At 35.9% G+C, this 24421-nt stretch overlaps 1 protein-coding gene across 9 annotated transcripts in view; it reads right to left on the minus strand.

Annotated features, from left to right (window-relative positions):
* The window catches only part of VPS13B (vacuolar protein sorting 13 homolog B), a 700507-nt gene that overhangs the window by 284505 nt on the left and 391581 nt on the right, over positions 1–24421 (minus strand). For all 9 annotated transcript variants that reach the window (XM_053660831.1, XM_053660829.1, XM_053660828.1 and 6 more), the window contains one exon: positions 2672–2875. In XM_053660831.1, coding sequence (XP_053516806.1) covers positions 2672–2875 — 204 coding nt within the window. The remainder of the gene's footprint in view (positions 1–2671; positions 2876–24421) is intronic.

Here is a 24421-nt window from a genome sequence, read left to right on the forward strand (position 1 = left end):
TAAAAATGGGCAAAAGACTTGAAAAAAAAACATTTTTCCAAAGAAGGTACACAATGGCCAACAAATATGTGAAGAGTTTCTCAACACTACTGTTATGGAAATGTAAATCAAAACCATACCCAGTAGCATGGCTATAGAAAAAAGAAAAAAAGGAAGTGCGGGTGAGAATGTGGAGAAACCGGATCCCTTGAACATTGCTGGTGGGAATGCAAAACAATTCAGCCATTTTTTTGAAAACAGTTTGGCAGTTCTTCAGAAAGTTAAACACAAAATTACCATATGACTAATTCTACTCTTATGTATATCCCAAATACCTGAAAACAGGCACTTGTCACAAATGTCCACAGCAGCATTACTTACAAGGGTCAAAAGGTGAAAAGAGCCAAAACATCTAACAGATAAATGGATAAACAAAGGCACTTACATCAGCGATAAAAACAGTGAGGTACTGATACATGCTACAATGTGGACAAACCTCCAAAACACTGTGTTAAATGAATGAGCCAGACACAAAAGGTCACATATTATATTAGTCCTTTTGTATGAAATATCCAGAACAGATAAATTCATGGAGATAGAAAGCGGATGGGTGGCTGCCAGGGGCCACGAGGAGGGAAAGAGATGCAGAGAAACTGGTTGTTGGGAAAGCGTTTTAGTTTGGAGTGAAGAAAATAACTGCAGCTACACAGAGTTGGTTGGTGGTTAGAGGTAGAGGTGGCAGTTACAAAACATCGTGAATGTATAAAATGTCACTGAATTGTTCACTTCAAATGGCTAATTCTATGCATGTGAATTACAACTCAATCAATTATTAAAACATACTTACACACACATGCAAAGTTTTAATCAAATAAATTGAGGAATGACTAGCTGAGATATGACCGAGTTAAGCCTCGATGGTCATAAAATTTCCAGGCAAAATCAGGTCCATCTTTGTTGATGATAGAATTCGTGATTTTTGAGAAATGATGGCACATAAGTTTCTTAAGCTGGTACTGTCTAAAGCTGGAACCTGAGTGAAGTGGAGGAGTGAGGGAACTGGATCCTGGCTGGTATCGTGCGGTGTTCGGAGATCAGGATGGTGCACTGATGGGTGGTGTACACCAAGATCCTCCCTCCAGGGCCAAAACACTTATCACCTGCAGCTTCTGGGACTTTCGCCTGCTGATGGCTCCCTGACAGCATCCCTCTCCGGAAGTGTACGTTTCTCATTTGTGGGAGATTTTTCACACAAATTTATACCCCTCCTTATGGGCACATTCAGTCACTTTTCTATGAAGGGCTATAATTGCTCATTTTATGTCATGAAAGCACTTCTGTTAGGATGGTGATGAACTCTGTGCTTAGGACCTAGACAAAGTATATAGATAATTAGAGTTAAATGTGCTGAATGATCTAAGAGCACACACAAAGGAAACCTAACCTTTTGTGCGGGCTCAGGGAAGACTTCCTGAAAAACAGGATGTCTGTCTGCTCTGCGACTTGAGGAGGCAAATGAGAAGGGCTGTTTCAGAGAGTTCCAGGCAGAGAAGATCACACACAGAAGCCTACACGCAAGAGGCAATCACGTTTTGGGGAAAAGCTAAAAGAAGCTCGTTATGAACTGAGCACAATGATGTTAGAAAAGAATGTGGGCACCTGAAAAAAAACTTCATAAAAAGCAGTACAGACGGCCACATAGTATTTGATTTTAGGCAAATTATTGATCATGTCTAGGGCTTAGTTATTTCATGTATAATTTAGGAAAAGAGTTTCTAACTCTATTATTGTTGTGAAATTATATAAAGTGATAAACATTATACAGTCTATTATTAATGTTATCATTATTATTAATGCTAAGACATGGATAAATATAGTTTTGGTGTTAAAGGGGCAAAAACCCAATGAAATCAGCATTGCACAAGGCATACAACAAAGTCTGCACACAATGTTTTAAATCCAATCAACTAACCACCATGGAATGCTATCTGCAACAGATGTTATTGAATCTTATAAATTTAACAAAATGGTGAAAAATAACTTTGTTAAATCATGAAAATTATTTATAATATACAATGTATATTTTTTGCAATATAAGAGTATTTATGACCAGTCCCCTCCTTCTAGCAGACAATCCTACCCTTCTGATGAGAACCATGAATAGCCCAGGTAAGATGGCCTGGCTCTCTACAAATCTTACAGGTCACATTCAGGAGTAATTCTTTTTAAAAATGTTTCTGTGAACATAGCTGCTTTTAGTTAAAGTGGACTTAAAAGAACCAACCAGAGCCTTTGTTGTTTTCTCCTCTTATTGTAAGTGGAAAGGAGAGACTGAAAAAAAACCTGACCTTGAATACAATGGATTTCAAGGGAAAATATGTGAATGTATTCTTAGCCTAAAGAATACGATACGTGAATGTATTCTTAGCCTAAAGTAGAACTGTTCATCAATTAACAAACTTAAAAAAAAGGCTGACACAATCTCAAATCTGTAATAATTATGGTGTAATAGCAGGATTAACTGGTTTCCCAGTAAAATCATGAGATTCAATTAAAAATACATTTTGTTTGTCATGAAATGCAGAAGCAATACCAAAACATTTAGCTTTGGCATGCTAAAGGTTCTATCAGCAACAGCTCTCTTGGCAATGAAATACTAGAAAGTACAGAGAGTTTCTCAGTCATTTCCTACCTGCTGGCCATGTTCCACTCCAGGGCTGGATTCTGAGAATTCCTTTCACTCTCTGGGAGCACCCCTCCCGTGCCACTTTCCTTCTCTGGTTTCAGTTGATCCCACTGCGCAGTACCAATATTGATAGACTGCAGGTCTATTTGGTATTGTCTGTCTTCGATTTCTGATCCAGGGTCTCGAAGAATTCCTAAGTTCAAGGCTCTCCTGGAAAGGCAGTGAGAAAAGGCAAACAGATAATATCAATCTTCTATGTTCATCCTGCTCACTAACGTATTATAATCATTTCCCCCCTTTGGACTGCTGGCAAGTGTACTGGGTTAATTGAACCTATGAGGCAGGTATTAGAAAGTTACCACATATTATGACTAAAAAAATGTATCCCAAACTTAACTTACCACTTAGAATAACCTTATAATGAGTTATGTGATTCCCAGCTCTGATTTCACTTTCTACAAAAGCTCTCCTGATCACCCTTTCCCTAATTCCCCCACTCCCTCCCACATCTGTGCGCCTAAGGTCTCTCCATGTACATCAGCACAATAACATCACAATGATTTGTCAATCTTTCCCAATATATCATTAGCAGTGAGTGCTCTTTCAATTCACTGATGTGAACTGACAAATCTTCAAAGCCTCAGACAAGCACTGCAATCTGTCCATGGCAATAAGAACACACAGGAGCCTCTGGCTTCAGGCCTTCACAAACTCAGATGCGCAGAAGCAATCTCAGGCAGCTGGTGGCCTTGCCTTCTTCCCTAGATTATTTTTCCCCCATACAAAAGTTGCATTTACTTATTTTAATCTAGCCAGTGCTTTCTGAATTTCAAATAAATTCCTTAAACAAATTTTAAGGAGAACTAAAATACTTTAAGAACCCTTGAAAAAAGAAAAAGTATTTTTGGAAATACAATTAGTGCTGTATTAGTAGCTAAACAGAGCAACCTAGCCCAGCATGAACAGCAGGCCTTCTGTTGTCCTTGGCACATGGAGAAACTGCATAATCACAAGATTATAACCACAAACACACTGAGCTTCACCAGCGTTTTTCATTTAGGCCTGAAATTCCCCATATTTTGTCTTGGCTATATTCCTCCCATCATCTGTCTGTGGAAAACATGACTTTCCACAGGTTCTTCTTCCTAATAAAAAAAGGATTTGCTTATTGAGCAATAATAGCCAGATATTTCTAACCATGCTAACTAAAAAATTTCAGACTGTGTAAGAATCAAGATTAGAGTTTATTTTGTTTGCTTTTGAAATTATAGTACTTGGGCATATAAATCCATCTTAACAGTTAATTGCAAAACAATTTAAATCTGAATTGTAGAAAATGGGGAAGTGAAAGATTCAGGTGAACTTTGCCCTCAGTCTTTCTGATGACCATAAGCTTGGAGAAACTACTATCTCTGTGCTTTAGTTATTTCAGTATGAAGACTAATATAAAGATATATAAAATATGACTAAAAATTAAACTATTTGTAAAGAGGTCCATTACAAACTTTATGACCATTCCTGAAGGACATTAACTTATATACCTAATTCTTAATGAACACCACATCTAAATATCAACTAATCAGATTCAAAGGCACCAGGGCAATGTCTACTTTTCTAATCATGTTAAAAAAAAACTATAATGAAACCTATAAAAATACACGTACTTTAATGTTTCTAGGGTCAACTAGAAAAAAGTATGGATTATTAGAAACCTTGAATGAAACTCCTATCTGAAACAATGAAAATGCTTGAAAGTATCTTTTTTAAACACATCTCAGAACTGGCAACAAGGAACAGAAGCTGGAAAATCCCTCAAAAAAACCGAAACCAGGTGCTTAATAAATAAGCACCCAAAGCCAGCTTTTGGCTGATAACTGTACAAGAAGAGATAAAGCTGAAGGCCCACCCACAGGAGACCCTGCATGCAGAGTTGGGGTCCCAAAGGACTCTATCAGCAGTGAAAAAGTTAATTAAAAATAGCCCTCCTACAAAGCCTTTCGGTGATAGAACAGTTCTGTACCTTAGTTGTGACGATGGTTTCATTAACACATATGTGATAAACTGCACAGAACTATGCACACATACACACGCACAGACACAAATGAGTGCATGTAATGCTGGTGATATGTGAGCTTGGCTGTGGATCACAATGATGTCAATTTGCCGGCTTTGATATTATACTATAGTTACGCAAGAAGTTATGCGAGACCTGACCTGAAATGATAAAACTCCTAGAAAAAAACATACGGGTATGCTTGACATCGTTTGGTAATGATTTTTTGGATTTGACACTACAAGCAAAGGTGAAAAAACAGCAAAAATAAACAAATGGAACCATATCAAACTAAAAAGCTTCTCCAAAGCAAAGGAAACCAGCAACAAAATGAAAAGGCAATCTCTGGAATGGGAGTAACTATCTGCAAACCATGTATCCAAAATACATAAGAAACTCACACAATTCAATATAAAAAAGCAAGTAACCCAATTAAAAATGGGCAAAAGATCTGAACACATTTTCTAAAGATATAGAAATGTTCAACAGGTACATGAAAAGGTGCTCAATATCTCCAATCATCAGGAAAATGCAGATTAAAACCACAATGAGATATCACCTTATATCCATTAGTAAGTCTATGAGCAAAAAGACAAGAGATAACAAATGCCGATGGGATATGAAGACAAGAAAACCTTGGTGCACCGTTGTTGGGAACGTCACTGGTACAGCCACTGTAGAAAACAATACGGAGGTTCCTCAAGAAACTTAAAAAAAAAAGAACTACCATCTGAAGCACCTGTCCCACTGTCGGTACAGATCCAAAGGAAATGAACCATGACCTCAGAGAGACGCCTGCGCCCCCAGGTTCACCGCAGCAGTGTTCACAACAGCCACAGCATGGAAACAGCCACGGCGCGGAGACAGCACAAGTGTTCTTGGTAGATGAATGGATCGAGAAATGTGACACACTCTGTATGTTACATGAAATACACATGAAATATTATTCAGCCTTAAAAAATTAGGAAATCTTTTTTTTAAATATTTTATTTATTTTTCGAGAGAGGGGAAGGGAAGGAGAAAGAGCGGGAGAGAAATATCAATGTGTGGTTGCCTCTCATGCGTCCCCTCCTGGGAACTGGCCTGCAACCCAGGCATGTGCCCCGACTGGGAATCGAACCGCGATACTCTGGTTCGCAGGCCCACGCTCAATCCACTGAGCTACGCCAGCCAGGGCAGGAAATCTTTTTATTTGCAGTAACATGGATGTACCTGGAGGGCACTACACTATGTGATATAAGGCAAAGAAAGACAAATATGGCATGGTATCACTTATATTTAGAATTTTTTAAAGCCAAACCCATAGAAGCAAAGAATAAAAAAAAAAAATGGTTGCCAGAGGCTAAGAGGGGAAGTAGAGAAAGATGCAGAAAGGGCATAAACTTTCAGTTACAAGATAAATAAGTTCTGAGGACATAACGTATAAAACGGTGAGCAGAGTTGACAGCACCATATTATATGATTAAAATTTGCTAAAAAGTAGAACTTAAATGTTCCCACTGGAAAAAAAGCACACCAAAACCGAAGTTAATATGTGAGGTACTAGATGTGTTTGTTAACTCAATGGTGGCCATTCCTTTAACAATGTATATGCATATCAAGTCAACATGTTGTACACTTTAAATGTCTTCCAATTTTGTCAATTACACCTCAGTAAAGCTGGAGAAGGATTACCTGGTGGAAAACTGGAAGGGCACACAGGACTTTATCCATATATTTATATATTTGCAACTTCCTATGCATCTGTTAAGTATTTCAAATTAATTTTTTAAAAAACCCTCCACATGCCCATGCAGAAAGGGCCAAGATAACTTACCAACCTAACTATCTTGACCTTGGGCTTAGCAATAGGTACAGAGGGGAAAAAATAGTCCCTGTAGGATTCTGCAATCACAAGACAGCACTTGGAGGTCTCAGCTTTAAATCTGGGATGAAACCAAACTTAGTATAAACCTGGAGAGACCTGCTCCAGGTAGACAGTGCCACCAGCTGACAGGCAAAAGCAAAGGTAAAAGTGAATCTTCCTGAGATGAACACAATTTCCACTCTAAGAATATCCACAGGTTACGTTACAAGTGAAAGTGAAAGGCTAACAGACAAAATTCACAATTTGCACAAGATAACAAGGCACCTGAGTGAAACAGCAGAAAGAAAATGGGCAGAAGAAAATGCCCCTCAAAGATTTCACAAACTGGAATAGCACACATGAAATATAAATTAGTTGTTTAAGAAGCAACTTAAAAAAATGCATCTTTCAAATATGAGCAGGACCAAAGAAGATAAACAGATGGCAAATAAATATACAAAAAGGTGCTCCACATCCTGTGTGACCAGGAAATGCAGATTAAAAACGAAGACATACCACTACACCTATTAGAATGACCAGGGTCCAGAAAACGGAGAACACCAAATGCGGGCAAGATGTGGAACAGCAGCAATTCTCAATTATTTCTGATGGGAATGAAACATGGTAGTCACTTTGGAAGTCAGTTCAGTGGTTTCTTACAAGAATGAACATGTGATCCAGCAATCACCCAGAGAAGCTGAAAACTCGTGTCCACACAGAAACCTGCACACGGATGCTTATGGCAGCTTTATTCACAATTGCTGAAACTCGGAGCAGCCAACGTGTCCCTTCATACACTGCGTATGTCCAAACAATGAACTGTTATCAGCACAAAAAACAAATGAGCACTCAAGCCAAGAAAAAAATGTCGAGGAACTAAAGACATCTTATTAAGTGAAAGAAGCCAATCTGAAAAGGCTACATAATGTGTAATATCAACTATATATTATTTTTGAAAAGGAAACAGTAGAAAGAACAGTGGTTGCCAGAGGTCGGTTGGGAGGGGACAAGTAGGCTGAACTCATAGAATTTTTAGGGCATCGAAAACATTATTTGTACAATACTGTACTGATGGATACATGACATGTCATCACTTTTCAAATCCACAAACTGTATAAAACCAGAGTGAATCTATGGTAAAATCTACAGCGACCTGTGGTTTGGGTGGGTACCTGCTGATGCGGGCTCATCGGTTTAAAGGAGGGCAGCACTCCAGTGGGGGTGGCGGTGATGGGGGAGGCCTTGCGCTGTGGAGTGCAGGGTCTAAGGGAAATCTCTGGACTTCCCCCCGCTTTCGTTAAAACAAGTCAATTAAACCTATAGTTGGTCTAAAAAATAAAGTCTTTCAAAAAAGTATAAGCAAGGAAGATTTTAATAATAAAAACTATGTAGAAGTACAAATAAAAATAGAATTACTTAAACTCAAGCAGACTAAACCCAATGGAAGAGATAATTAGTGAAATGAAAGAATCACCCAAAGAAATCTAGAATGTAATCCAAAGTACCAAAGAAATACTGTACAGGAAAGAGAGTTAAGATAAATGGAAAAGAGAGAAAGAAAGTCTAAAATATACCTCATTGGAACTTCAGGGAGATAATATAGTGAATGGGGAGGAGGTACCAGTTGAAAAGGTAACATTATTCTACAAACGTTGAAAAATGCTAAGCCTTAGATCCAAATAGCCAAAGAATCTCAAGAAGAAATGATAAGAAAGGAATTGGTAAATCATGGGTAAATATAAACAAATATTATCTTTAAAATAGTAAATGATGCCAAAATTGTGAGGAGATACAGGCTAAAAGTAGTACCGGACAATCATAATATATAAGCTAAGGGATCAGGTAATTTGTGGTAAAGTGTTCTAAGGTGTTTGTACAGTGAAACCTCAGATCTCCAACTTAATTTGTTCCAAAAACCTGCTTGAGAAGCAATTCATTCAAAAACCGAATCTCCTGTGTTGCCTGAGAGATACATGACTGATCATACAGGTATCAGCATGAAAGGTTCATTGGGTAGAAGTGTCAAAAGACCCAAAGTTTTGTCAGACAACAGACATTTCTTCTGTGAACAACTTGGTCAAGAACTAAAATGTCTGAGAACCAAGCTTTCACTGTATTTGGAAGACAAAGGTATTAACTTCAGATGTTAAGTACACATGTTAAAATAGCTAGAGTAACCACTGAAATAATAGACATAGAACATGTAACTTTCAAGTAAATAGAGCAAAAGTTATAATGTAAAGTAAGAAAAAAACAAAAATTTGGACAAATAGCTCATAAAAAGAATAAATCCAAATGCAACTATAATCACAGTAACACAAGTGATTTAAAGTGTCCAGTTAAAAAATAAAACTGTCAGACTGGATTTAACAAATCAGTTTTATTCTGTTTTTTTAATGAAAATATACCTAAAACTTAAGTGTACAAGGAGACTAAGAATCATAATGAAGAAAAATATATACTAAGAAAATACAAGCCAAAAGAGAGCTGGAATAGTTACTTCGACATTGACATTTATGGAAAATAATTATTAAAATAAAGTTACTAATGAAATATAAAAGATCCAGTGTGTCTGACTGAAAGTTGAGACAATTCTAAATTTATTGGTAATAACACAAAATCAAACATAAAAGAGGCTACTTTGCTGTATCTGAAACTGGTACAGAAGGGTACTGAATGTAAACTGTGGTTGAAAAAATTTTAAAAATCATATATGGTAAAAGAAAAATGGACATATCAACCATGGTAAAAAAAATTTCAGCCCACCTCATTCAGAAATATATTAACTAAGCACATTTAAAAAACCCTAAGAAGTCATAGCATTTTAAAAAGTCATTTTGATGAATGGACATTGGCAGGATATGGCATTCAACAACTTGTGGATATACGCTTTTCTCAAGCACACAGAGAAACCAATAAATCCCCTGATGGGCAATAAAGTTACTTAGCCTCCACACATTTCAGCGAATTAATATTATATGGACTATGTCCTCTGATCATGATGCAATTAAATAGATATTCTATTTAAAACAGAACCTACAAAAATGCCCACGTTTGGAAATTTAAAAACACATTTTTTTAGTCACTCACTGGTCAAAAAGTCATATAAGAACTAAGAAACACTTCAAAACAAAAACTATGTATCAAAGGTTGTAGTATGTAATGTGGCACTTGGAACTTTATTGTCTTAAATGCCTGTTTTAGCAAAAAAGAAAGATTAAAAATTAACGAGGTAAACATAAAAAGGCAAAATAAACTACAGATTACAAGGAAGAAAATAAGAGAACATATTAATAATTTTTTAAGGGCAAAGAAGATCAACAAAGCCAAAAATAGACAAACCTCCAGCATTCAAGGAAAATAAAGAGATAAAGATAGAAGGCCAAATAAACTATATTTGCAATAAAAAAAGAAATATAACTATGATGTGGTGATCAAACAGATAGTAAGAAGATATTAGAAAGATTTATAGTAACAAAGATTTTACAATATTGTGGGGGGGGTCCCTCCTCCTCATCACTGTCCTAGAAGACAATTCTTACCATGGGATTAATGTAAATGTTGTCCTCTCATGTTTTATACCAAATATAAAATTACTTCTCCTTTTTGAAAAATTACTATTTTAAAACTATATCCCAAGAGTATAAAACTGCTGGTAATGTAGTAACTGGTGAAAAGCAAACAAATTCTTCTTTATTCCCCACATTAGTCAAGGTCAAAACTATATCTTCCCTATATCTCTTTGAACAAGGGAAACAAAAAAAGGTATTTAAATAAATGGAACAACATTAAACTAAAAAGTTTTTTTTTCACAGCAAAAGAAAGCATCGGTAAAATGAAAAGGCAACCTACTAAATGGGAGAAGATATTCCCAATGATACATCTGATAAGGGGTTAATATCCAAAATTTATAAAGAGCTCATCCAACTCAACACCAAAATGAACACAAACAAACCACTTACACAATGGGCAGAGAATCTGAATAGATATTTCTCCAAAGAGGACACACAGATGGCTAGTAGATATATGAAAAGATGCTCAACGTCACTAATTAGAGAAACACATTAAAACCACAGTGAGATATCACCTCACACCTGTCAGAAAGACTATCAATAAATCAATAAATGAGTGCCGGCAAGGATGTACAGTATTGGTGGGAATGCAAATTGGTGCAAAATTAAAAATGGAACTGCCTATCGCCCAGCAATTCTGCTTCTGGGTATATAGCCAAAGAATCCCAAAACACTAATTCAAAAGTGACACTGAGCATCTTTTCATAGGTCTACTGGCCATCTGTAGGTCCTCTTTAGAGAAGTGTCTACTCAGGTCCTTTGCCCATCTTTTAATTGGATTGTTTGTTTTTTTGCTGTTGAGTTTTATAAGTTCTTTATAAATTTTGGATATTAACTCCTTATCAGATGTATTGGTGAAAACATTCTCCTATTCAGTGGGTTGTCTTTTTTACTTTGTTGATGATTTCCTTTGCTGTGCAAAAACTTTTAGTTTGGTGGAGTATATGCATCCCTAGGTTCATTGCATTGTTACTTACAAAACCTAAGATACAAGAGCAATCCAAATGACATCGACAAACAAGTGGATAAAAAGGCAGTGGTACATATGTGCAATGGAATATTACTTTGCCATAAAAAAGTATTGCTTGGCTAAAAAAAGAATTTATGACAAAGCAGATGAACCTAGAGTACTGTTATGCTAAGTGAAACAGTCAGATGAGGGTCATCTGATTTCACTTACAATCTAAAGAAACAAACAAACAAAAACAGACTCAGATACAAAGAACAAAATGATGGTTGCCAGAGGAGAGGGGATTTGGGGGCTGGGTGAAAAAGGTGAAGGGATTAAGAAAGTACAAATTAGTAGTCACAAAATACTCAGGGGAATGTAAAGTACAGCAGAGGAAATACAGTCAACAATATACAATGTAATATAACTATGGTATGTATAGTGCCAAGTGGATGCTTGAAATATTGGGGGGAATCACTTTATATAAGTTATGTGATTGTCTAATCACTATACTGTACATATGAAACTTATACTAAATAATACCAAATGTCAACTATAACTGAAAAATAAAAATTAAAAAAAGCTATATCCTATCTAAACAGCTCTTCCTCCAATGAACTAACTGCATCCATTCATTCAAAGATATTGAGTGGGCACTACACGCTGGACGGGGTGACCAGCCCTGGGGATACTGGGTCAGTTACAACTTGGAGCCCATTACAAAACAGCTAATGCTATAAAATGTGTTAGGTACAGAACGCAAATAAAAGCATATCAGAGACACATCTGACTCAGATCTGGGGAGCCCAGGAAAGAGAAAGCAATACTTAAAGGAGTTCCATCTTATTCCATACAATGAAAAAAGTATTCAGGCTAAGGAGACAACTGGGTCAAAGGCCAAAGGTGTGAAAAAGCAGCACATCCAAAAACCTGCATGAGGATCTGAATGGTTGGCTTGGAGACAGGTGTGGAAGGAAGCAAAGCCATCAGGCTAGTGAGGCTTCAAGACAAACTGGTCTTCTTCACAGTGTCAGAGGTCTACACCAGGTCCAGCCTTTGCAGGTGAAAGAAATGGTTTGGCCCTGACTTGCGTAGTGAATTAGCATTTTCTCCTCTGCCAAAAAGGGTACAGAAATATGGTAGTAGCACAGTGGTCAAGAGCAAAGGAAAATCTGAGTTTCCTTCTTTACTCTGAAAATTAAGTGCAATAACATATAAAGAGCCTAGGAGAGAACTTGCCACATCTTAAAAACAGTACGTGTTCAAAAAGTCCTCCTACTTTGTTTGATTCTCTTCTCAATTTTGTATAAAGTGAAATGACTCAAAAGTGAGAGGAAGAGAGATTCCACCTTGATAGGGCACACATTAGGATTCCACAGTTAAATGCTCTATCCCTTAGCTACATCCCCAAAACATTAGGATTCTGGAAGGAGGGGGAGCCTGAGCAAGCAGAGCACCAGTGACCTACAACTTAATCAATCAAACTCAATTAATTCTACCCACATCTTCTAATTTGATCAATTTTTATCAATCTAAAAAGGCCTTAATATCATGCTGGTCACTATGTAATAAGTGCATTACTTTCTAAGAAACCATTTATTACAGAAAACTTTGGTCAATTAAAAATACACTTGCAACTTTAACAAAACACACTTTCCTCAACAATTTTTTAGCATCCTAAGCAGGCAGTTTCTCAACTATTAAATATAAATTACTATTACAAATAATAAAGGTAGGCCATCTGACTTATTAGTTTAGGTTAGTATAAAGATTAACTATAAAGAATTAGCTACTATTAAAAAAATTACAAGTTTGGTTTGATTTCTCTCTGATAAAAATAAATACTTTTTAAGTCTGAATAACTTTTTTTAGACTTGAAAATAAAATCTAAGTATTCTTTGTTATTACACAATTCTTAGGACTTATTTTCAGTTCATTAAAGTCAGAAAATGCACAGTGGTGCATTGATTTATTTCATTATCCAAAATGTACCTAAATTTTTCCCAATTTGAAATACTAACTAATCTTTATTCTTTAAAGATATGTCCATTTTGTTTTATGCATACTTAAAACCAATGCCAGTTGTTATAAGATAGAGTATTCTAAGCACTTTTGTTTTTTAATACTAAATTAAGAAAACATATTCAGAATGTTTTCATTCAAATACCATACATTAACTTTTATTGAGTACTATTAGAGCAAGATGTCTTTTGAAAAGTATATTTCACATATCATGGTACACTAGAGTTTTTTTTAAAATATAAATACATAAATGGTTACAGGCATAGATTTGAAAATATTTTTATTTTTTCAAAAGCTGGAAATCATTCCACAATGTTTAAAATGCTATTTTCTGAAAGCAAAGAACATTATAACTTAAAAATAGCTTGTTAAAAGTAAAAAACAATCTGACTACAATGCCAAAAATGAAAGTATACTTTATTGAAGAGAGTTTTGATTTTGCACTATGCTTTCCAAGCACAACAAACAACTGCAAAATTATTAGAGCAAAGAATTCTAATAGAATGAAACTTTACCAGTGAACTAACCTTAAGAAAAGAACTGTTTGATTTCACTGAGGACCAAAATGCCTAATATTAACAATGTCCTCCTTAAAAAATACAACAAAAATACCTTAGAAAAGTTTTATGTCGTTTCATTTCCTAATTAAGTTTTTCCTAAAAATGTTTGATATCATAAGTAGGAATCAAATTTTGTCTCAAATTCGCATACTTCTAAAAGCTCTATGAACTTTGCTCTCCCTCCTTATTGCAGTCTTTAAAGCCTTTTAGCAATTCAAATCAGGAAAGGGGGTGAGTCAAGATGCCCATAACTTCCTTACCCTTAACACAAAAAGCTGCTTTATTGGCTAAAATGTAGGAGTTATAATTGTAATTGCTTTGCCCTTCCGAAACTCATCTCCCATACCATATGAACCGTTCAGCAGGTGGTGTAGGAGGATAAAATAGTCTGCAATAGTTGGTCAATAACATAATCATAAGGAACCAAAGAAGACTTTAAGTATATAACAGGAAACATAGCTTTAATGTTTTCCTTTTTAAATTGATTTAGTCTGGGTCAGGCCTTTTGTATGTTTACATAAGGAACAGCTCATGTTGAACCATTTATGGCACAGTGCTGAACAGGCAGATCTTGGGAGCTCACTGTAAAGAAGTAAAATTCATTACTTACAACTCAATTGAGATCTACAAAAATGTTAAACAAGCCAGAAAATAAGAATGTAAAAAGAAGTGAAATTTGTATGTCTTGATTAAATTAAGTGTCTACACTTTTATCACCAATTGACCCAAAGTAACAGTAACTTTCAGAATAAAACAGGGTAGGGGATATAAATGGCTGATCATCATGTTGCGACCAAATGCTGATTTCCAGGGCCAACGATGTACAGCAGGGGGTTGCATCTTCTGAGAGGAGAAGGCTTGTTAAAACTGTTACGTTCCATTTGCAGAGATTCTGATTCAAGAATATGCCATCTCCCTTCTTTGCTGTTTTTCTTTTTTTAATCTAAACTAGCATCTTTATTGATTATAAAAACCACATGTGACAGAGCATTAGTCACATCTCTTTGATTTGAACATCTTATCTTTGCTATCTGAACTGAGGGGAGCAGGAAAAAAGGACCAATAAATCTAAGGCTATCTCATTTATAAAACAGAGAAATTAATACTTGTCCTGCCTCCTTCACCAAGTTGTTTAGAGGAAGCATCTCTTCTCGTCAAGGCCAGGATCTCTGTTAATTCACTTCACCATTAAAGGCTGGTTCAACTTCTGTGTTTTTACCTCCATGTACTTAGCCACAGGGCTTGGCACATGATAGGATTTTAATTCAACAAAGTTGAATAAGTGACAAATATCTTTTATTCCATTCATTTGCCTTGGGAACATGATTCAATCACCTTTCCCTTTTCTCTTGAGCCTCTTTACGTTTGGGGCTAAAAACAGGTTCCAGTCATCCTCCTTACAAAGAGGGACACTCGCTCCCTGAGACCCAGCATCCCACTCAGATACCACTCTTTCTCCCAAGGCCCCTTTTACCCAGAATCGTTTTTCTCAGTACTCCTATTTCCTCACAATTTATTTTCTCCTTGAACGAAGAAAAATCAGGTTCTCTATCTGTTCTCTAAAATTTTCCTGCAAAAAAGCCCCATTAACTTTCTAATTACCAGATCCAATGGACAATTTTCAGTCATTAATTCGCCTGACATTCTCAGTCATGTGACAATTCAACATGGCAGTAGCACATGCTGGTGCAGAGCAGATTTAGCCTGCCGAGATGCATGAGTCTGACCTGCCACCTTCCACTGGGTGCTGCTGGGCAAATTAAAGATTCAGTGCTTCGTTGTACTTGTTTGAAAAGTGAAGTCATTGAGTGGGGTCATGTGAGTTAATGCATGTAAAGCAGTATCGACGCAGAATAAATAATTATTATATGTTAGAAGCTATTATTATCACAATCTTGCTCATTCTTGAAATTTTATTCCATGAGCTTGTGTGGCTCCACTCTCCTGCAACTGTCCTTTAGTCCCCTTTACTGTATGCTTTTCTTTTGTTTGCCTCTCCATATGTGTAACATCCAGGGGGCCATCTTCAGTTACTTTATGCTTTGTATGCATTCCGTAGCATAACCGATTCACAAATGGCAGTATATGTACTTCCCAATTTTATCTCTAGTGAAGGAGATAGATTTCCTACGATTCCCTGGACCAATCCATTCTAAAGTATGACGAATGGCACCCACCTGCAAGAGCACTGGCTACCCTCAGGGTCCCAAGGGCAAGGAAAGTACAGTATAGTAATACTATATTAAGAGTATAATTTTAATGTTGCAATTATGTTCACATTCTGGTCTACCACTTACAAGCTCTGTATACTTGGAGAAGTCAACTAACTCAATATCAGTTTCCTCCATAGGGAATAATGTTCCTTAGCAATATAGGTTTTCCTTTGGAGTAAATTAGGTAACTTTTAAGAACATGCTTAGTATCTATAAATGATACTTGCTTACTGTTATTACTATAGTGGGTAAGAAAGAAGCTGACTAGCCTGCTTTCAGACTGAATCCAGTGGTTTTGCGTACCATGTAGTATAAAATCCAAAAGTACACTAAGGATACAGAGACTTCAGTTTAATCAAACAGGCCCTATGATAATTTTTCGAGTTAAAGAAAATAATTTATCACCCTGGCTGGTGTGGCTCTGTGGATTGAATGCTGGCCTGTGAACTAAAGGGTCATCAGTTTGATTTCCAGTCAGGGCAAATGCCTGGGTATCAGGCCAGGTCCCCAGGACAGGGCATGCAAGAGGCAACCATACACTGATGTTTCCCTCCCTCTCTATCTCCCTCCCTTCCACTCTGCCTATAAATAAATAAATAAATAAATAAATAAATAAATAATTAAAAAAGAAAAAAATTTCTCATTATTTCTAGTCTAAGTGATAAATTAATAAAATACTTATCATGTACTTAATAGTCTCAAAGGGGTTTTATAAAAGGAGTGAAAACAAAGTTATCCAATTATTAAATTACTTTCTAAAATTTATACTTTCTAAAAACTAAAGTTAATTTTAATTAATAGAAACTTTATGATAAACAAACAATTTTACCTTAACAAATGATTATATAGGGGCACCTTTAAAGCCAATCTTTTTTCTAGTTACAAAATATTATGTGATTATGTGCACAAATCCACATGATACGAGGGAAAATAATGACACGACAGCAGTATTTACCAATTCCTCTTTCTGTGGCTAAAATATAGGCAATTTCATTAAAGTATAAAATATTTATACCTTTCTGCTTGAATTTTCTCATAATACTCTTACTAGTTAAGCAAATAAGGAATTAGATTTTCATAGTCTATCTTCTGGAAACATGAGCTTTGATTTTTTTTTTAACAAATAATCACAGACTTGAGCTGATTAAGTCCTCATTTGCTCACTAACGCTATAAATAGTGTATATTTGCAAGATGATTTAAAAGATACAGGGTAAACAATGTATGGTCAAGGTGAAAAGTATGTCAAACTACACCAAACAACTCTCAACTCAAGGTTCAAAAGAAATGCACTGACTGAACATGCACTGCCTTGAAAAGTTTCTCGACGTGGCCACAGAACATGTGTGATATCAGAGAAATTACTGAGACATGTATGAGAAGACAGAGAAATGAAAATGCTGTTTCAATTTTGTAAAGTCAAAAACTAGTTATGATGCTGATCTTCAAAAAACGATTACTAGTTTATCAGAAATTTTTTGAGAATTTAGAATTTAGAATAGAAAGTGGTATATATTAGGAGTTACATAAATTAAGAATAAATTAGGCAAAACCAAATCAATTTCCTTGCTGGGTTGTATTACCATGATAACAAGTGAGAAAAAAAAAGCATCAATGTAATGGAACTTAACTACTATAAAGATGTGTAAATGACTAAGATACATTTTTAACAGAGACTACAGGATTGATGAAAACATAGTAAAATGGATTTATGGCTGGTTTAAAACCAAATCCAAATAACACTTATTCGGAGTCAGGTTTCTAGTAAAATGCCAGAGGATTTGGCTCAATTAAATAGTTTTTATCATTAATTTTAATAAATTCATTTAAATCAGTCTTATCAAAGTTTCAGATGACAAAGCTGAGAAGAACTGCTAATACAGTGTATGAGAGAACAAGGATTCTGTAATATTCTAAAATATTGCTCCATTCAGCAAAGTTTTCATTTAGAATGGAAGGACAGATAAAGTGCTTCTCGGATAAGATCAAATTCAAGGAGTTCATCATCACTAAGCCCTTATTATGTGAAATGTTAAAGGGACTTACCTAAGAAAAAGAAGATAAAAAAGATGAACAGTGAAAGGACAGCAAACTCACAGTTATTAACAACCACACCTAAAACAAAAGCAAATTAAGAGGACAGCTATATCAGGAGTGAACCATAGAAATGAAGATCACATGGAGGGTTAGCAACAGGGGAGTGGGAGAAGGAGAAGTGGGGAGAAGGCACAGAAAATAAGTAGCATACACAGTAGATAGAAAATAGATAGGGGGGAGGGTAAGAATACTAGGGGAAATATAGAATCTAAAGAACTTGAGATACGTGTTCATGAATTAAAGGGGGGAGAATGGTGGGGGAAGGGTGTGCAGGGTGGAGGGGAACGGAGAAGGGTAAATAGAACAAATGTAATGGCATAATCAATTAAAAAATGTTAAAAAATAAAATAAAATAAAATAAAATATTGGAACAAAGAATCAAAAACTAATAATATGCAATTTAACCAGAAGAAATGCAAAACTCCATACATAGGTACAGATAGCTACCTCTGCAAGTACGGGATGTGAAGGAGATAGATTGACAAAACTTCACAAGAGAAAAGAGCAGTAACAACAAGAAAAGGAAGCCTGGAAAAATTAGACTAATAGATAAGAAAGAAAAGAAACATCAAAAGCATTAGCAAATGTCACTCTAACATTTTAGGTTTTAAACAGCATAACACACACGGTAGATTTTCACAGGATTACGCAATCTCTTCCTTATTATACTAATACAATCATGCAAATTTTAAATGTTATTCTTTCATTAATATCTAAATATTACATTTTAGAATGAGTGCCTTTTATTTGCATAGATTCAATTTAATAATATATAATAATTCATTGACAAAATGGGATTTTCTTCAGAATGTTACAATAATATATTATAGGTGTACTAATATAAAATCCTCAAGGATTTCTAACAGGTGCAAATACTTGGCAAATACGTTAACTTCTCATATATATTAGAGTCCAGAAGTCAGCAGTGGAGTTTACTGCAATTCCCACATAGGTGACTCTGAAAGACTAACTGCAAATTTAGTAACACCTTGACATTCATTAGGTTTCTTCAGAGTTCTTTGTGTCTCTGAAGACAGTAACAAAATAAATAGATGAAATTTATAATACATCCTTATAGAGATAGGTGGACCTCCTACTTGCGTCTACTGTTTCTGTAACGTATATTTCGCAAACCTCCTGCTTTAGGATTTTTCTGTAAAATCTACCATGGCTGTAACTCCTATTTATGTAAATCATGAACCACCCAGATTGTAATCCAACAGTGTTACCACCTTTCCCATTCAGGTATTTTCTTCACACCTTCATTCATTTTTTATTTCATTTACTCAAAACAGTTGGTTTTGGTAGTCAGCAGTCTCTTTTTTCAAATCCATTTTCAATGTCTCATCTGAATATGTCAATGAAATTCTCTGACTGTTGTCCTATTCCTTCTTTCTCTACTAATCAATTGTTCGTTACCCATCCTCACCTACTCCTAAAGTATATTTACAATGACTTTCTTTCAAAAAATATTTGAGAGGATACAAGATGGTGGCACAGATGATGGATGCTACCCTCACCTCTTTTCAAGACCAAACTATAATTACAACTAGGATTCGGAGCAAGCATCCTGAATAACCAACTGAAGACTAGCTGAAGAGAAATCTATTATAAAGAGAAGGATTTATAGAAGCCACATCAAGACTGACAGGAAAGGAGATGTAAAAAGGGCTGGCCCCACTCCCACAGGTGGCAGGTGATATTCTGGAGATTATCTGTTGAAAAGGTTCCTGCTGAAAAGTGTGGTATTTCAAACTCAAGCAGCATCCCCAGCCCGGAGCAAAACATCCACAAAGAAACGCCCTTACAACATCTGGCTGTGAAAATCAGCAAGGATTCTGTTCACCAGGGAAAAGAGTCTTCCACAGACACAGACAAACTCTTAAAAGGGCCAATGAACAAAATCTAGTTTGCAACCGCTCACCCTAGGCTCTGGCAGACAGAGGGTACAGCTAACTAGAGTATCATGAGGAGAGACTGGGGATGGGGGCTCAGGGAGAATGCTGTCGGGGGACAGCCACCAGGATCCCTGTGCTGAGTCATTCCCCATACTGCAGAAGCCATCTTTCCTGGGTGCGGTACTCCCCTCCTTATGACATCAGCCTTCCGGGAAGAGGTAATCCCCCCTCTGAACTCCCTTTTGCTCACCACCTTTGTGGAGCTTTCAAACTGTGGTGTCAGCTGCCAACAAAATGAAAATCTTAATGAAATGGAAAAATTCTTGCAAACATAGAATCTGCCAAAACTGAAACAGGAGGAATCAGAAAGAATAAGAAGATCTGAATAGACCAATTACAACGAATGAAACTGAAACACCAATTTAAAAAAATAAATAACTCCCAACAAACAAAAGTACTGGAAGGGATGGCTTCACAGGTAAATTTTACCAAACATTCAAAGAAGAACTAACACTTATCCTTCTCAAACTATTCAAAAAAATTCAAAAGGAGGGAAGACTCCCAAGTTCATTTTACAAGGCTAGCATTATCCTAATTCCAAAACCAGATAAAGACACTACAAACAAAGAAAATTATAGGCCAATATACCTGATGAACAAAGATGCCAAAGTCCTCAAAAAAATATTAGTAATCTAGATCCAACAATACATTAAAAAGATCATACAGTATGAACAAGTGGGATTTATCCCAAGGATGCAAGGTTAGTATAATAAAATGTATCACATGAACAAAACAAAGGATAAAAATTACAATTGTATCAATGGATGCAGAAAAAGTATTTGATAAAATCTAGCACCCAATTATGATAAAAACTCTCAGCAAAGTGGGAATAGAAGGAACAAACCTCAACATAATAAAAGCACATATGACAAAACCACAACCTACACCATACTTAATAGCCAAACTACAAGAGTTTTCACATTAGGAAAACTTAAGATTAGGAACATCAGCCTACAGGGAACAAGATTAGGAACAAGACAGGGATGACCCCTTTCACAACTCTTATTCAACATAGTACTGGAGGTACTAGCCACAGCAATCAAACAAGAGCAAAAATTAAAAGGCATCAGAATTGGAAAGGAAGAAGTAAAACTGTCACTATTTGCTGGTGCCATGATATTGTAGATAGAAAACTAAAGATTCCATCAAAAAACTACAAGGACTGACAAATGAGTTCAGTAAAGCAGCAGGATACAAAATAAATATCCAGAATACAGTTTACTTCTATATACCAATACTTAGTTTCCCTCCCTCTCAGAGAGGGAAACTAAGAAAACAATTCTACTTACATTTGAATCAAAAATAAAACTAGTAATAAATTTAACCAAGGATGTAAAGAACCTGTACATGTAAAATTACAAGATTCTAAAGAAAGAAACTGAAGAAGATTCTAATAAATAGAAGCATATATCAAGGCCTGTCTGGAAAAAGTCCAGCCATTGTGTTAACATAATGAGGACGGTTTGCCCAATATGCACGTAACCTGGCAGCCAAGGAGAGTGGACTGGAATGTGCATGTGTGAACAATGACGACTTCACTGTACTAGTCAGTGTGAGTGGTAGATGCCATTGAGTGAGCACGTGACTGTGTGGCCATTACATTCAAAATGAGTGAGTACAGCAACAAATCTGCATCCACTTTTGTGTTAAGCTTAAACATTCCTCCACAAAAATTATCTGAATGGCTCAGAAGCTATGCCCACAACTATGGGCAGTTCATGATTAGCAGCTTGATCATGACAATGCGCCTGCTCACACATCACATTTCATGTAGAGTTTTTTGGTGAAACACCACATCACCCAGGTGACTCAGTCCCCCTACAGCCAACAGTTGGTGTCTTGTGACCTTTGGCTTTTCCAAAAACTGAAATCACCTTTGAAAGGTAAGAGATTTCTGACCACTGATGAAATTCAGGAAAACATGACAGGGCAGCAGATGGCAATTGGGAGAACTGTGTGAGGTCCCAAAGTGCCTACACTTTGAAGGGGACTGAGGTGTTACTGTACTATGTACAATGTTGCATGTATCTTGTATCTTCCTAAAAAAAAATGTCTCTATTTTTCATAGTACATAGCTGGATACCTTCTAGAAAGACCTCATACTGTGTTCATGGATAGGAAGAATTAACATCATTAAAATGTCCATACTACTCAAGGCAATCTATATAGTTTCAACATAATTCCCATCAAGATAAAAATGGTGTACAATTGATAAAAGGCCACAGTATGCAAAATAGCATGGCACTGGCATAAAAACCAACATATAGGTCAATGGAAGAGAATACAGACACCTGAAATAAACCCATGCATTTATGGTCAATTAATATTAGGAGGCAAGAACATACAATAAAAAAATGGTGTTGGGAAAACTGGACAGATACATGCAAAAATGAAAGTAGACCACCTTCTTACACCACACATAAAAGTAAACTAAAAAGAGATTAAACACTTAAATGTTAGACTCAAAGCTATAAAAATACCAGAAGAAAGAGTAGGCAGTAAAACTTCAGACCTTTATCATAGAATATTTTTTCTGACATAACACCTTGGGCAAGGGAAACGTAAGAAAAAATAAACAAAAGGGAATATATCAAACTAAAAAGTTTTTGCACAGCAAAGGAAACCAAGAAAATGAAAAGATGACCCATTGAATGGGAGGATATATTCACCGATGATACATCTGATAAGAGGTTAATATTCAAAATGTATAAAGAATTTATAAAACTCAACACCAAAAAAAACAAACAATCCAATTTAAAAATAGGCAAAGGACCAGAATAAGGCACTTTTCCAAAGAGTCTATACTGATGGCCAATAGACATATATATAAAGATGTTCAACATCACTAATCATCAGAGAAATGCACATTAAAATCACAATGAGATATCACCTCACATCTATCGGAATGGCTTATCATCCATAAATCAACAAACAAGTGTTGGCCAGAATGTGGAGAAAGGGAACCCTCATGCACTGGTGGTGGGAATACAGACTGGTGCAGCCACTGTGGAAAGCAGTATGGAGTTACCTCCAAAAATTAAAAATGGAACTGTCTTATGACCCACAGATTACACTGCTGGGAATATATCCAAAGAAACTCCAAATACTAATTTGAAAGAATATATGCTCCCCTATGTTCTCGGAAGCATTATTTAAAGTAGACAAGATATGGAAGCAGCCCAAGTGCCCATCCAGATGAGTGGATAAAACAACTATGGTACACTTACACAACAGAATACTACATGGCCATAAAAAAAAAGTCAGTCTTACCCTTTGTGACAGCCTGGATGGACCTGGAGAACATTATGCTGAGTGAAATAAGCCAGTCAGAGAAACAAATACCGCATGATTGCATTTGTATATGGAATCGAATGAACAAAATTAACAAATAAAATTGAAACAGACTCATAGAGGAAACAGATTGACAGCTGTTAACAGAGAGGGGGTTATGAGATGGGCAAAACAGGTGAAATGATTAAGAAATGGAAATGAAAAAAATACAATAAAGATTTAAAAGATCTCACAAACACAGACAACGTTATGGTGATTACCAGAAGGCGAGGTGGTGTGGGAAGGCTGACGGGGGTGAAGAGGGTATGTGCTGATGGGAGGAGACTTGACTCGGGGTGGTGAACACACATGACAATATACAGATGATGTGTTATAGGCTTGTACATATGAAGCCTATGTAATTTTATTAACCAGTGTCACATCCACAAATTCAATAATAAGTTTTTTAAATTGTCATTTTAAATCAGAACTCAGAATTGACGCCACTTTACTAGCTAAAGAGTGTCAACAATACTAATGGTATACTAAACACATTAATGTGATTAAAAATAAAGTTTTAATAGACTAGAAATGTTCATAATACACATATAATTACGTACAAAGTTGGTTCTTTGTAATTTTCTAAGTACCTTCAATAATAAAAAAATACTGTGACCCTATAAAAGTATTTACAAAAAGCAAATTGCAGCTGTAATAGTTGTACTACCTGTATACTATTTGTAAATCTAAATAGCTTGGGAAGTCTTTAATAGAATTTTACCAAAGAAATCACCCTTTACCTCTTACTGAATTCATTGTTATAGTATGCCTGTAATTTTTATCATTCCAACAATTTTCCATTTAATTACATTCTTTTATTCCACAAGACTTCGATTCGCCTACCAAACTATAAAGTGTTTTATTGTATGGTGCAAAACATATAAACATATACAAAAGCATTAATATAAATAATATCAATTTAAGTTTGTACACAATTTGATGGTTTGCGAAGGGCATTCCAACATCATCTCAGGTAAATCACCACCCACTGGATGATGCATCAGGTGAGCTCCACTTCCTGGACGCTGGTGCTTTAAATAAGGAGGCTGGGAAATAGTGCGGCCACAACTGCAAACCACATCTCTGACTAAAGATTTGGTTCTCTCCCTTGTCTCCTTTCTACACAAGATTATACTTTATTAAAATGTATACATGTG

This window comes from Artibeus jamaicensis, unplaced genomic scaffold (assembly GCF_021234435.1).
Source record: "Artibeus jamaicensis isolate MK-2021 breed Jamaican fruit bat unplaced genomic scaffold, CSHL_Jam_final scaffold_916, whole genome shotgun sequence".
NCBI lineage: Eukaryota > Metazoa > Chordata > Mammalia > Chiroptera > Phyllostomidae > Artibeus > Artibeus jamaicensis.